The sequence below is a fragment of the Apteryx rowi genome, unplaced genomic scaffold, assembly GCF_003343035.1.
Source record: "Apteryx rowi isolate R43461 unplaced genomic scaffold, aptRow1 scaffold_704, whole genome shotgun sequence".
In the NCBI taxonomy this organism is placed as follows: domain Eukaryota; kingdom Metazoa; phylum Chordata; class Aves; order Apterygiformes; family Apterygidae; genus Apteryx; species Apteryx rowi.
Window position 1 is genome coordinate 13,926 of NW_020450988.1, and position 13,173 is coordinate 27,098.

The 13,173-nt window shown below is 40.4% G+C and overlaps 1 protein-coding gene across 1 annotated transcript in view; it reads right to left on the bottom strand.

Moving 5' to 3' along the window:
- Positions 1–11,476, bottom strand: part of VIM (vimentin) — a 21,857-nt gene extending 10,381 nt beyond the window's left edge. Inside the window, exon 1 of the mRNA XM_026087134.1 lies at positions 11,363–11,476. Coding sequence (XP_025942919.1) covers positions 11,363–11,476 — 114 coding nt within the window. The remainder of the gene's footprint in view (positions 1–11,362) is intronic.
- Positions 11,477–13,173: the final 1,697 nt, after the last annotated feature.

Here is a 13,173-nt window from a genome sequence, read left to right on the forward strand (position 1 = left end):
AGGGGGGTTGGACTAGATGATCTCCAGAGGTCCCTTCCAACCTCAACCATTCTGTGTGATTCTGTCATTCTTAGGAAAGCACCCAGTAAAAGGACAATTCATTAATCATGGTCTGGAAGTATCCTCTGTCTGTGGCTTCAAATGCCAGACAAAAATCCCAGGGTTTCAAGAGCAATTTTACTATCAAAATGCTAGTGGCAAAGAAGGATGATGTAGAAAGTATAGGGCAATAGGAATGGCATGAAATTTGGCAGAGAAAAACTTAGGCTGCATAGCAGTAAAAAAAACTCCCTAAGATTGATTTCTGTATGAATGTAGAAGTCTTCTAAGGGAAATGACAGAATCCCTGTCATTTAGAGACTTTGAAACTTGCCTGGCCAAAGCACAAAAGTGTATATTCTAGGGAGCTATCCTGCACTGACACATCAGCTAAGTGATGTCTTATTCTTTGCTGAGGAAAGTGACCAATACAATATAGAAATATCTATAATGTATTACTTCAGCRTCTATGGGATGCAAAACTACCACTAATTTTTAATTCTTTTTAACTTGCAATCCTGCAGAAGCAAATATGCCCACTGAAAATTCTGATAAACCTGAAAACAAACACTGGGCACAGAGGAAGGTAATTCTCACATCCCAATTCACAGTAAAGTCAGCCTGCATATGTCAGGTATTGTACCTTATGAGGAAGAATCGGAGACCAAATGCTTTTTTAAGRATTTTTTTTCTTGTTTTTGGTAAAGCAGATTGTGCTTTAGTTTGATTCTGAAAGGCAACCAGAAGTACAGGAATGTAGTTAGTATCCAAACGTAGGTCCTTGAGGTTTTAATTTGCTTTGTTCACTGAAGCTTAGTCAAGCAAACGAAGCTGACAAGGTTGAGCTACTGAAGTGCTTGCAGCATGAGTCCTGGACTACAGCTCATTTCATTCACTCCTTGAATAGGAGGCCGAGGTCACACAGCATTCCTGGGGCTGACTGTACCGCCATCCCAGCCTGGCCTCTGCCGGGCTCTCCAGCCCTCTGAGAGCTCTTTATTTAAGCCATCAAGTTTGAGTTATAAGCCTTTGTGAATCCTGGCACAAAAGTACACACTCCTTGTATGAGCAGGCAAAAAAGTAAAGCAGCACATACCAAACAGCCTCATAGATTAAAGATGCTTTACTTAGAAGTGCTGGTAGTTTTAACAGATTGTTGGTTTTTTGAAGGTGCACTCTGCCCAATCAACCCTCTGTTTTTCCTAACAGAAGACAATTTATTTATACTCCATAAAATCTCTTTATGGCACATACATGCAACAGTCATCCTTCACKCAGAAACTGCTTTGCCCCTAAAATTCAGGGAGGTGTTTGTTTTAGCAAATAAATGTAACTCCCCTCCCCCATGTTTCAAATGTAATTTCCATATGTTTATGTCACTTCTGCCATATGTACTCTTGGCCACCTGCCTCACTGCTGTTTCTCACTATGAAATTTTCCTAGAAATGTTATGATACTGTCAATTGCCAGGATTACAATAAAACTGTAAGTGCCTTTTGCTGGTTGGCACTTACACAGATACATAAGTGGAGAAAGTTCTAAATTTCTTGCAAGGCTGTAATAAATGTAACCCACATTTGCATCCCAACCCCCAAAGAGGAACAAGAACTGCTGTCTTCTTGAAATGCAAAAAGATATCCACAGTACTGGTCAAGAAATACTGCATCTAAGTGTAACCATAAAAATCTTGCAGAGTGTAGTTGTTTTAATTGAAACCACAGTAATCTGCCTGATTTTAAGGAAAGTGCTATGGGATTTTCAGAGACCATGACTGGTCAGGATCCTGATTACTTCTTATGTAAAGGATACACAGCGAATAGCACATCACTAAACACCGTGCTGAGGATTATTCACGAACTAGTAAAGGATCATCTGCACTGTTTCTTGTGATGCGTCCATTTGTAATTCCAGTACTCCAGCAGGCCAGCTGWATCACTCTCACCTGTGTTTCTGTAGAGGCAGATCAGAGCTAAGCCACTGGCACACTTAAAAAAAGAAACAGGTATTTTTAATGTGAGCCTTTCAGTTCTCACTGCTAATTTATTTTGGTATTTTCTGCCTTTTCACCAGGGAATTGATGCATTGGTTCAGAGCCAAGACTGAAATAAGGAATAAGGCTGAATAAGTGTAACAAAAAATAGTGGATTGCTGTGTAACTCTCATTAACAGTGAATAAGGGAGTGAACAGGAGTGTGAAACAGGAGGAAGATATAGACACCTAAAATGCTTTGATACCTGTTGTACTAAAATTGGGAAAGTCCTCATGCAACTCAGAATTTTTCAGACTTTCTTGCACATATATGTGTAGGTCTGAACACATCTCCAAAAATAATGGCATTCATATTTTTTGATTTGCTATTTTATTTAAGCAGYAGGAAACTAGAATAAGTTAGCCCAAATACTGAAAGTGCTTTCCCATTTTTACAGACTTCAGCTAAACAGATTTGAATACTTTCATTAATCAGATTTGTGCTCTTTAATAAAGTTTCTCCCTTAAAATATGAAATGCTCATTTTTTCTCACGACATATAAAATGACCCATAAATATTAAGCATCCAGGAAAAATATCCTGCTATGCAAATGCAATCACTGTTGCTGTCAGTACCATAAAGCAACCTTAAATCCTTTTCAGAGAATGGACTGGAATGCATTGGGCTATGGAGGCATTTCTTCACATTTCCCGTGGCCCCAGGAATAYTGAGTAAACTCCAAGCAAAATGGACCAATTTGCACATGAGGATATGAAAGACTTAGATTGCTACCCTGAATGTCCTACAGCAAGCTATACAGGGAATCACCATAATATGCAGGCACACCAAGTGCTGGAACCTATTACTTGCGTGAATTCTGTAACTACCAGTGAAAAAGAGCACTTCTTCCTTCAGTTGTGGTTTAAAAAGATGAAGTCTTCTATGGTTTTGAAAACAGAAAGGTCTTAGGCTCCTGTTTCAAAAAAAAAGAGAAAAGGAAAAAAAGGATTCTGGTTGTAAATCATCAGCAGCAGGTACCTCACTATAACTGGGAGCTAAGCGTGACTAGGAGTCCCCAAGATGGGGTGTGTTCACTGTAGCCTCAGTGTAGCATTTTGTACAAGTCGGCTGGGGTTAACTTCCCCAGAGTCCCGGCAAGAGCTGTTCTTTCTGGACCCAGCGAGCAGTTCTCCCTGCACATTGCCTCAGAGAGCTGCTTTGGGTGTGTGAACACCACAAGGCTGCAGAACACCTAAATGCTCAGACACTTAAGTCTTCCCTTGTGAATAATCCCCTTGACTAACTAAGGACTTAAGAAAGAAACTGACAAATTCTTTTTTGAAATTTATTTTTAAAATTATGTTGCCTGGGGTAGTTGCCATTGTTACAAAACATATCTAAGTGGTGTGACTAGCTACTGATTTTTTCAAGGAAATGACTAGATTATATACTCAAAACTAACCAAGTCTCTCTGCAATATTATATTTTAATGTAATTAGAAGTATATGAAACTGCTGGGGCTTTCATCACTAGGGAAGTGTTTTTGAATGTGACTCATGCCACCCAATTGCATGGCTTACCTTTGCAAAATTATTACTGTTGTGCATGAAGTTCCTCTCTACTACGGTTTCTAGTTGCCAGAGTAAGATGTTTTCTGTATCCATCTGCCCCTGTTTTACCAAACTGGGTAATCATTTTCAAAGCTAGTAGAATGCACTGCCTGAGCCCTATGGTTGTCTCAAACAGTATGCACCATTTTAGCAAAACAGAGGAGAGAAAGAGAAGTTTTCCAGCTCTGTCATAGCTATAGCATTATTTTAATCCAGCCCCTGAAAAAAAAGGAAAAAAAAGGAAGACAACCTGTATACTCTATCTGTCTCACTTCATTTAAGAGCAGGAGGACTAACTGTTGAATGTCAACAGCATGTTTAGCAATAGCTGGGACAGGTTTTCCAAACTGACTAGAGGTTTGGCATGCTTTGAGCCTAGATGCTCAACCTGGGACTCTTTAAGCAGAACTAATTATCAGAAAGTGCCAAGTACCCCAGTCATGAATTGGGAGTCCAAAAATAGAATAATTTGACATTTCAGCTCTTGGCCTTCCTAGCTGCTTGAGGGTTGCATTATGACAAAGATGAATCAAGTAAAACTCTCACTTGAAGAGCAAAATAACAGGAGAAAGGCACGAGGATTTTAAATGTACCTGAGAGTGGTGATGCTGTTAATTTGACCTGATTAACTTTTATAGGCCTGGAAGTCATTTTTACTTAGAATAACTGGATTTTTAGAAGAGATTTATTGGGTAGGAATAAGAAGATAAGTATTTGGATGGCCATGTAGAGGCACGTATAGAAGAAAACACAGCACAAACTTGAGGAATGATGGCAGTGAAAAGGGTGATAGAAGTGGCAGAGTGAGGAAGATATCAGAATAAATGAACATGGCATAATTGGGGCTGTGTTATGGAACTTGTTGAGAGGGAAGAAAAGGTACTGAAAATTAATTCAGTAGTGGAAAAAATTAAAGACTGGAATCACATGGGCTGCGTGGAAAAATAAGGAATGTGACTGTGAATGTTGCATTTTGGTTGAGCTACAGAGTATTGATATGGGAAAAATGGAGGCAAGAGAAGATATAGGACATAAAGTGTTTTTAGGTGAAAGGGATTTTTCCTAAATCCTAGAGTAAAAAACAAAATTAGGATTCAATAACTACTTGGACATGTGTTGAAACTGTATATAGGTAACGTATAGGAGCACACAAGAGAAAGGTTTGAGGAGAAAAGATGAGTTTCATTTTATGCATCTAAAAGTTGAAGAAAAATCAAGACATCCAGGAGAAAATACAGGGAAGACAGAGATTATTAACACTCTTACTTAATGGTTCACTCTCAAATACTGATGTAAATCAATCTGCCTGTGCTTGCTGTTTTAAATTTGATATTACAAACTTTTTCAAAGGTATTGAGTCATCCATMCATCCATCCTCTCTATTGGAATAAAGCTACAAGAAATGATTAGAGTATGCCATTAATGAACACTGTCAGTTAGACGCTTACTGCTTCTTTTTGGACAATCTTTTTCATAAGCAAACTGCTTATGAAAACAATTAAATCTAGCTAAAAACAATTAAATCTGGGGAGTGATTTCATTCTTCTCTCTCCCCCAGTTCCATCATTTACACAAAGCATAAACAGTATAATGTTTTCTTTCCATGATATACCAGGAAACGATGATGTTCTTTCTGAGGAAGAGGCAGGACACAGTAGTGGAATTATTAATTACATGCAACGATTGTTCAGTTCTTCCTTTGAGATGTCCAGGACATGCAGAACAGGACTAGCTGAGGGCCAAGTTTTCTGCAGGTTCCTCAGTCCAAGTTCACGCGCCAAATCCCTGGTTCTGATGAATCTCATAAACTGAGTGTACATTGTGTTAGGCATTCTGGGACTACTTGGCAACTTACAAAAAGGAAGAGGAGGTGGCTCACACACCCCTAACCTGAGAAGACTGAGTTGTTAAGATGAAGAGCTGCTTATACAGGCCTGCTTTATGTCTGATATTCAAGCATGCATATACTCTGTCCAGTTCTTTATCACAGGTGACATTGAGAAGGGAAGATGTTCCAGATTCAAGATGATAAAAATATTGTGGGGAAGAGTCTGGAGTGGAAAATTTATTAAATTCATGTAGAGCAGATGATGCATATGGCTGGAGAAGGAAAACAGCAAATATCTAGAAGAGCCAACTAGTCCATATTTTTTCAGGTGAAAAGGTATCCTTCTTACAAACACAAACTCACTATCTAGCTGCCATTTTCCTTGAGGATTTGGCTCTTGTATATGGTAATTGGGTGGGAGAGAGTTTATGCTTGTGTAGGATGAGAGGAGGAAGGACCTGGCACCTATTCAGGAAATTTATAACTGCTTTACAGTTATGTTGATTCTTAGGCTTTTGCCAATATTTGTGGCTTCTTCTTCAACATGGAGTGGGCATTTCCTATTGCCTCCCCAGTGTGGAAGTTTCCACGTCTGAAGCACATCAGGGTGAAAAAACTTCCTGRCTAATGAAGTGGCCTCCTAGATAATGAAGCAACATACAGGTCAGATGACAGGATCTTTCAAAGCCTGGGGAACAGATTACTCTGAATATGGTAATAATMCCTTTGATCTGCATTTGTATTCCTAAAATATCTATTTCTGTGGTATCAGGAGGAGCTTTGAGATACATCTGCAAGTGAATTATCTCAAGGACATAATACTATCGCACCGTAATGTGATGCTTAGTCTGGTACTGGCAATGGGATTTATGCACATTGTAGATTAATTAATTACTTGAGTTTAATTCTGTTTGTTTTCTGATTTTTTAACAATTGTGTCCTATACCATGTGAGATGAGTGCTACATCTGACTTGGCACTGTTACTGCAATGAAGTCATCCTCAGCTGCCATGCAGGGTTCCTGATAGACAATTCCAATATTTTCCTGTTGTATTTCTCTTATGAATTATGTGAAATATGTTATTTGCTGGAGTCRTAAATCTGCCCAACTCCCTACAGCTGAATATTGGCACTGCCAATACTATTGGCACACACCTTGTGCAAAAAGATTTTCTTCTTTACGAAGAACTATTTTATACTTTCTTGACCCATTTAAGTTACAGCTATTGGGGATGCTCTCTCCTGACTGTCTCAGCAAAAATAACATTTTAAATTCACARCTGTTTTTCTAAAAAGGTTTGTTCTAAATTTAGGAAAACCCAAAGCTTTTTTTTCTCAATTGAGGCAATACTTAATATGGGGGGGGGGGGGGGGGAAGAGGAGAGCCAGACAAACCGAGCAGCCAAAAATTACACTTTTTTTTTTTAGTTTGGATCTTTTGCAGGATAACTTGTCAATTTATCCCTCATTTCAGCTTATCCTTACACAATCCCACAAATTCTTTAAATCACTGTTTTTCTAGAAGGTTTTCTAGGGGACTTTCTGGTAGAAAAGGGCTATTTCCCAGCCCAGGCTTTAGTGTATTGATATGCTTGAGAGACATCTGTAGACACATTCAAAGTGAGAAAGCATATTTACACTGCAATCACTCCTGTAACTGTAGTTTATAAGTGATACCAAATAGCTTTAAAATAGCTTAAAAGTAACTAGTTTGCAAAGTGCCAGCAATATAATCAGAGTAGAAGGCACCTCAATACTGCCTGGGCACCAAGTGCTCAGCTTCTTGGGCACAGTTACACCTCTGCTGTGGCTGCATTAGACTTTCTTTCTCTTTGGAGGAAACACCCTACCACTGAAAGCCTACTGCCATGGTGACCAGCACGAGATATCTCATTTCCTGTGCCAGCCACAGTCTTAGTCAAAGATTAAACTCATCACATGGGACTGACTGAGATAATGAAGTTTGGGCTAAACTCCTTAAAAGACAAGTCCATGCTAAACATAGACTTTGGGTGATACTRTATGGGCTTGTGAGCAAAAGGCATGACCATTGCCAACATATAGTAACAAGCCTTTCTCAGTTTGTTGCTCTGTACCCTATATACTATAAGTATAATGTGGGAAGGCTGGAGATTAAAACTCCTGCCTTAAGCAGAAAGTTAAGAGACACATCCAGGCTTGCCATCTGCGCTGTTCTTTCTCTTTTCTCTCATCTCCTGTCCCCCTGAGAGATCAGCAAACACCATGACATTTCCTCTTGCCCCTGCAAGGGAGCTGGGATCTCCCACACATTACCTCATCCTGCCCGAATGGCTTGCACAGATCCCCCACCCTTTTACAAACTCCTGGCTACGTGCCTGCTGTCACTGGTTTCCTGTGACCCTTGAAGGGTCTGATTCAAAACACGCTCATTGCAATAGAAGGGAGTCTTTCAGCTGACTTCAGTGGGCTAAGGCCTTATAGAGCTCAGAATTGGTTTTGTTCATTCCAGTGGAGGATTTATATTTATGTCATTGCTTACCATCCTTTTTTATCCTTTATTTTTTGGTCAAACACTGGAATGTGTAAGTACAACAAGAAAGTCAGTAACATTATGTAAACATATGCTCCTCATCCAGCCAGCGTTAGCACTGCAAGCCAAACATAACAAACAGCCTAGATTTATTGAAAGCATATCATAAAAGAGAAGACTTAATTAGAGAAACAATGTCTTTTTATTCCTGATTGCCTACAGAGTATACACATAGCTCCAGAACCTGAAAATAAAATCCTGAAATGGAAAGCTCAATATATTTGAAAAGAGAAAGGTTAAAAATGTTTGTGTTTGATGACTCTTCCAAATAATTTCAGTTACAAAAACTTCCCCCGTACAGAGTTCTTAGAAATGGGTTGGGAGAGGCTAGCAAACCTGGTTTGATGTGGGTTTCATTTCTAGTCTTACAGACGCATGGGATTATGAGTGAAAATCGTAGACTTCATTAGCTAAACTGGCATGGCCCAGCAGGTTCCCAGAAATGCCACTTCAGTGGCTGAGAGCTAACTTTACTTTGCATTGCTTCAGCAGAAACCAAGTTTGACAAATTTTTCCCGAAACATTAAATCCAGTACAGCTCAATTTTGATAAACTGCAAAAAGTTTTCAGTTTTAAGTAATAACATACCGGGGCAATGGTTATGGAAACAATAATTCATGCTAGACATGCACAGTGTGAAATTTTTTCAATTCACTGATTACATAGCAAGGGTATGACATGCAGATACCTCACATTCTTTCCTAGCCATACTGATTTCTGACCCAGAACATGAGCTTCTTTCTGGACAGTTGAGAAGTCTGTATACTTCTTCTGATCTACATTTAAGTATTCAGTAGGTTATACTGGACATTTGGACAGAACTAGTCTCATTTGCTTTCAGCTATCAACATTAGTATTTGCTTATATTAAAATTTTGGATGATCACTTTAAATGCACTTTTATGCATTTGCTATATTGGCAGAAAGATGGTTTTTCTTCTTTTCACTCAGTTTTTGAATACAGAGGCAATGCTCACAAACACTGCATAGTTACAGCTTCCACTACGAGCTTCCACTATATAGCCTTACTTTGAGGAGTTACATTCAAAGGAAGCTTGAAGCAATTTATACTGCTACAGTCTTGTGTCACCAATAAACTCCTGTGACAACCACTGCCGAATGGCGATGTTCTGCTCATGGACAGGTGCAGACAGGCCTTGCTGGCCTGTGAGTCCCTGTTTTGATGCAGATGGGACAGGAGGGAGGGATTTGGGGGCGAAGAGCTAAGTGTAAGTGCAGAAGGGCTGAGATGCCTATAAAACGTTCAGTGTGTATTGTATGCATTTGGTGCTAGTGTGACTTACATAGACACAACAKTGACAATCTTTTCTTCTCACTTTGAGGACAAGCGTGTACCCAGTGTAGTCACAGTCTGTAATTTTACCTTTCAGTTGCAAAGTAAAATGCAAAATCTTCAGGCAAYAGTTTTTGCGTGTTTATCCGATGTTATTTTGCAGCACTGATTTTTGTAGCATTTTTAGCAATTCTAAAGCATTTTAAGAGAGAATACTGCAGTGGTTTCTTTTGTATGTTCCTCTTACCACATACATCTATTTCACTGGATGTGTTTATTGGTTAGCAGGGCAACAGTTTTCAGATCTAGCATGATTACCTGTATCATACCAGTCATCACAGATGTGGGCAAACTTTGGAAACTTCTAAACTGAGGAAATGTTGTCAGTTGCTAGGAGGCAGTTTTCAAAAGCTGTCTGAATGAAAATGCTGACATCATATGCTTCTGTCAATGACTTTAAAAATGTCATTAAATGATGAAGTTGCTTAAAATCTATTCTACTATAAATGTATATAACATAAAAGTCAAGAAAATAGATATTTCATGAATACATTATTATAATTCTATAGATGTGCTCATTTAGAATAAACTAAGTTTTTATAAAAGTGTATCAATTTTTATTTAAAATAATTTAAATTCAAATATTTTTATTTAAATTATATTATTGAGGCATAACTGATATGTGAAACAGTCTACAGCTGTGTTCTAAAAAATATTAAGTTGTTCAGAGCTACAGAATTGAAGGCCAGAAGGCCAAATCGGAAGGGTCTTAAAACAAAATTCTTCCCCTGAAATCTGAAAGAATTTTACATATATCTTTACTAAGAGTAGAATGGGACTGATTAATGGACATTGGACTTGGACTCTGTTATGAGTCTCATCTGTGAATCAAGTGAAATGCTGACTGAGATTTATAAGAATCCTATCCATCCTATATGTGCGGAGAAAGGAGGAGCTGTAATAATATCCAGATTTCAATATGTCAGCGAGATCCAGTTGAGAAATGTTGCAGGCATGTGGCTGCTCCCCTGTCACAAGACCAAGGGTGAGCAACTCTTCAGGCTGTCCCGTGGCAGTGGTAACGCTTTCTTTTGTAAGCATGAGTTATCAAGTTTTTCTAAGTTAAATATGGACAGCCACTTTCACAGGGCACACCCTCTCTGTGGAATCACACATCTTTTTTGTAGGAAGAAAAGTATGAGTGATCACTGATCTTGGCACTTTTTGGCTATTGTCTGAATCTCTGAAATAAACAGCACGCCTAAAGTACTATAACGTAAGGTCTGGTCCCAAGTGTATGGCCATTATTGTGCTGACTTTACATTTATAAAGGGAAGAGCTCTAAGAGTAATTGTTTCCAGATTCCCTGTTTTCATTCTGGTCCTTTTCACTGCTGTCAATTAATAACAAAAACCACGTTAGGGTAGATGCAGTGTTACAGAATTTTAAAATTGACTACTGGGAAGTTATTAAAAATGAGCACCAGGGAAATTTTGGTGTTTCCCATTCTCTGCCAGAAGAAACCAATAAAATCCCAAACTAGCTTATGAACTTTTTGTTTCTATAGCAGAGGTGTGTTGATCAGACTCTCCAGTTTGCTAGGCAGAGGGTGTCTGGTGGAGGAAGTAGRCGGAGAATTTCCCCTGAGCAGGGAATGTTCCACCATCATCAGCGTGGCAAAGAGGTCTCTGCTGCCTCCTCCACCAACCTCTAACTTTCCCAGGGGGAATGGCAAGAATACTTTGGAGGCATGGAAATTAGGAATGACAAAGCTTGGCTGTATCTCCCCTTCTGATATAAGGAAAGATTTTTCCTCTGTAGCTTAATTGCTCCAGGTTCTGGGCAGCTCCACGTAYGTGAACTGCTACTGGCTGTCTACAGCTACCACTCATCACAGTATCTAGCTTTGCTGTGATGTGTAGATTGCTAACATATATAAGGAGCTCAGATTTATTCATCAGCTTTACTACCTTCAGTAGAAATGCATTTAGTCTAAAAGCTGCCTTTTTCTTTACCTTCACCTTGTATCTGTGTTTTGAAGGGGTCCTACCTGAGTGTATCTTCTTAGCTGGCAACAACCTTGCTCATCATAGCCACCTTGATCATCTTGAACCATCTTCTTCCAGTCTTCCTCACTGTCTTTGTCCCATTCTCCAACCAGCATATCTTCTCTGTTCTGTTATTTCATGTGATTCAGCCACCTTTGCCAGTTGTCCCTCAGCAGTCTGTGTGGAGGACTACCTGCCTCACCGCTTGCGCACTGCTCTCCTCTTTGGTACTTCAGCTGCTGCACTTCCTTTCACAAATTCTATAAGTAGATGGAGGACTTCTTTTTTTTAGTCACATGCTTATTTTCATGGCTATCAAATAAAGCAACAGCCCAAGACTCTGAGGAGGAAGATCCATAGGTGAATGACAACTGTTACAAAAAAACTGGCAAGGCCCAATATTCTTAACTTGCATTTTCTTTCTACTTCTCCTATTTTCCACAGCTGATGAGTCCTTCTGTAGAACTTTGTTGACAGGTAGCAGCAATCTCTCTTTTTCATCCTCCACTTTTAGTTAAAAATTCTTCTTCCAYCAAAAGGCAGGTAGGAGGTAGGAGTATCTCAACCAAAAGAGGTAGAAGTTGCTATCACAGGCTGTATCAGGCAGGTTCTAAGGAAAAATAAACATTCCTCAAATCCACCTGACAGGTTTCTAGGAAGCTCCCCAAAAACATGACTAACTTAGGAAATTATTAGAGAAATGGGTTCAGATTTTTCTTACAGTTTTGATCTTCACACTTTAGGATCTAAATCTGCAAACAGAGGCGCAGAGGAGTATCTTTACTTGTGTGAGCTAGGTAAACCACATAATAGTGTGCAGGACATTTAGTCTTTGTTTTACATATATATATATATATATAGGCATCTGTCTGACATTTGTTGTTATAAATTAACTGCTTTTCAATGGAACAAGGTCTTTGAGTCATCTCTTCCTTTTTTATTTAGCAAAAGCAATTTCACAGTGTTAAGACGATTTAGAACAGTTTCATCAGTTATTTCCTTCCTTCCTGTTCTACCAGCAGTGCAGGCTTTGAAATGAATGCACGCTAAAATCACCACTGCAAAAAAGAAATGCTTGGGCCCATAAAACTGTCAAGTGCCATTAGCACTGATGCTCAGCTGAGCAGCAGAGCAGCACACAGCTCAGTGGGCGTGCAGGTCCCGCCGCGGGCCCGCATCCCCCGCGCCCGGCGAGGCACATCGCCTTCGCCTGGGCCATTTCAGGAGCAGCGAGGCCGGGGGCACAAGTGATGAGGCCTTCTGCAAATGTCCACGAGCTTCGCAGCTTCCCCCCCCCCCCCAATCTTGGGGAGGCACTTGGCAGCAGCACAGCTTTGTTTGATTCGTGTCTCCCTCCGCCCTGTGCTCGCATGGTGCCATTATTCCACCTTTTCCAGTATCAACACATTGCAGAGCGAGGTCTCCACTTCCCCGCGCACATGCAGGACACCCCTGCGGCCATGCAGGGTGCGAGGAAGGGCAAGGGCCAGGGGTTTGGTGCTGTTCCCATCTGATGCTGCTGGCCAGGAGGGGAGGATGAACCCCAAGAGGATTTTTGCTGCTGGCCGGGAGGGGAGGACAAACCCCCAGGGGATTTTCGCAGCGGCGCGGGACTTTCCAGCAAGCCAGGCGCCCAGGCCAGCCTTGCCCACCCCACTTCGACGAATGCTGGGGCCGGCCGCCATCAGCCTCACTGCCGCTGCCGGAGCTTCTCGGGGGCAGTGGCACCGGCCATGCCAGCGCCAGCGGATGGTTTCATCCCTGGGGCCAAAGCCCCGCTTGGGGGTTAATAAGCGATTAGCAATGCCAAACT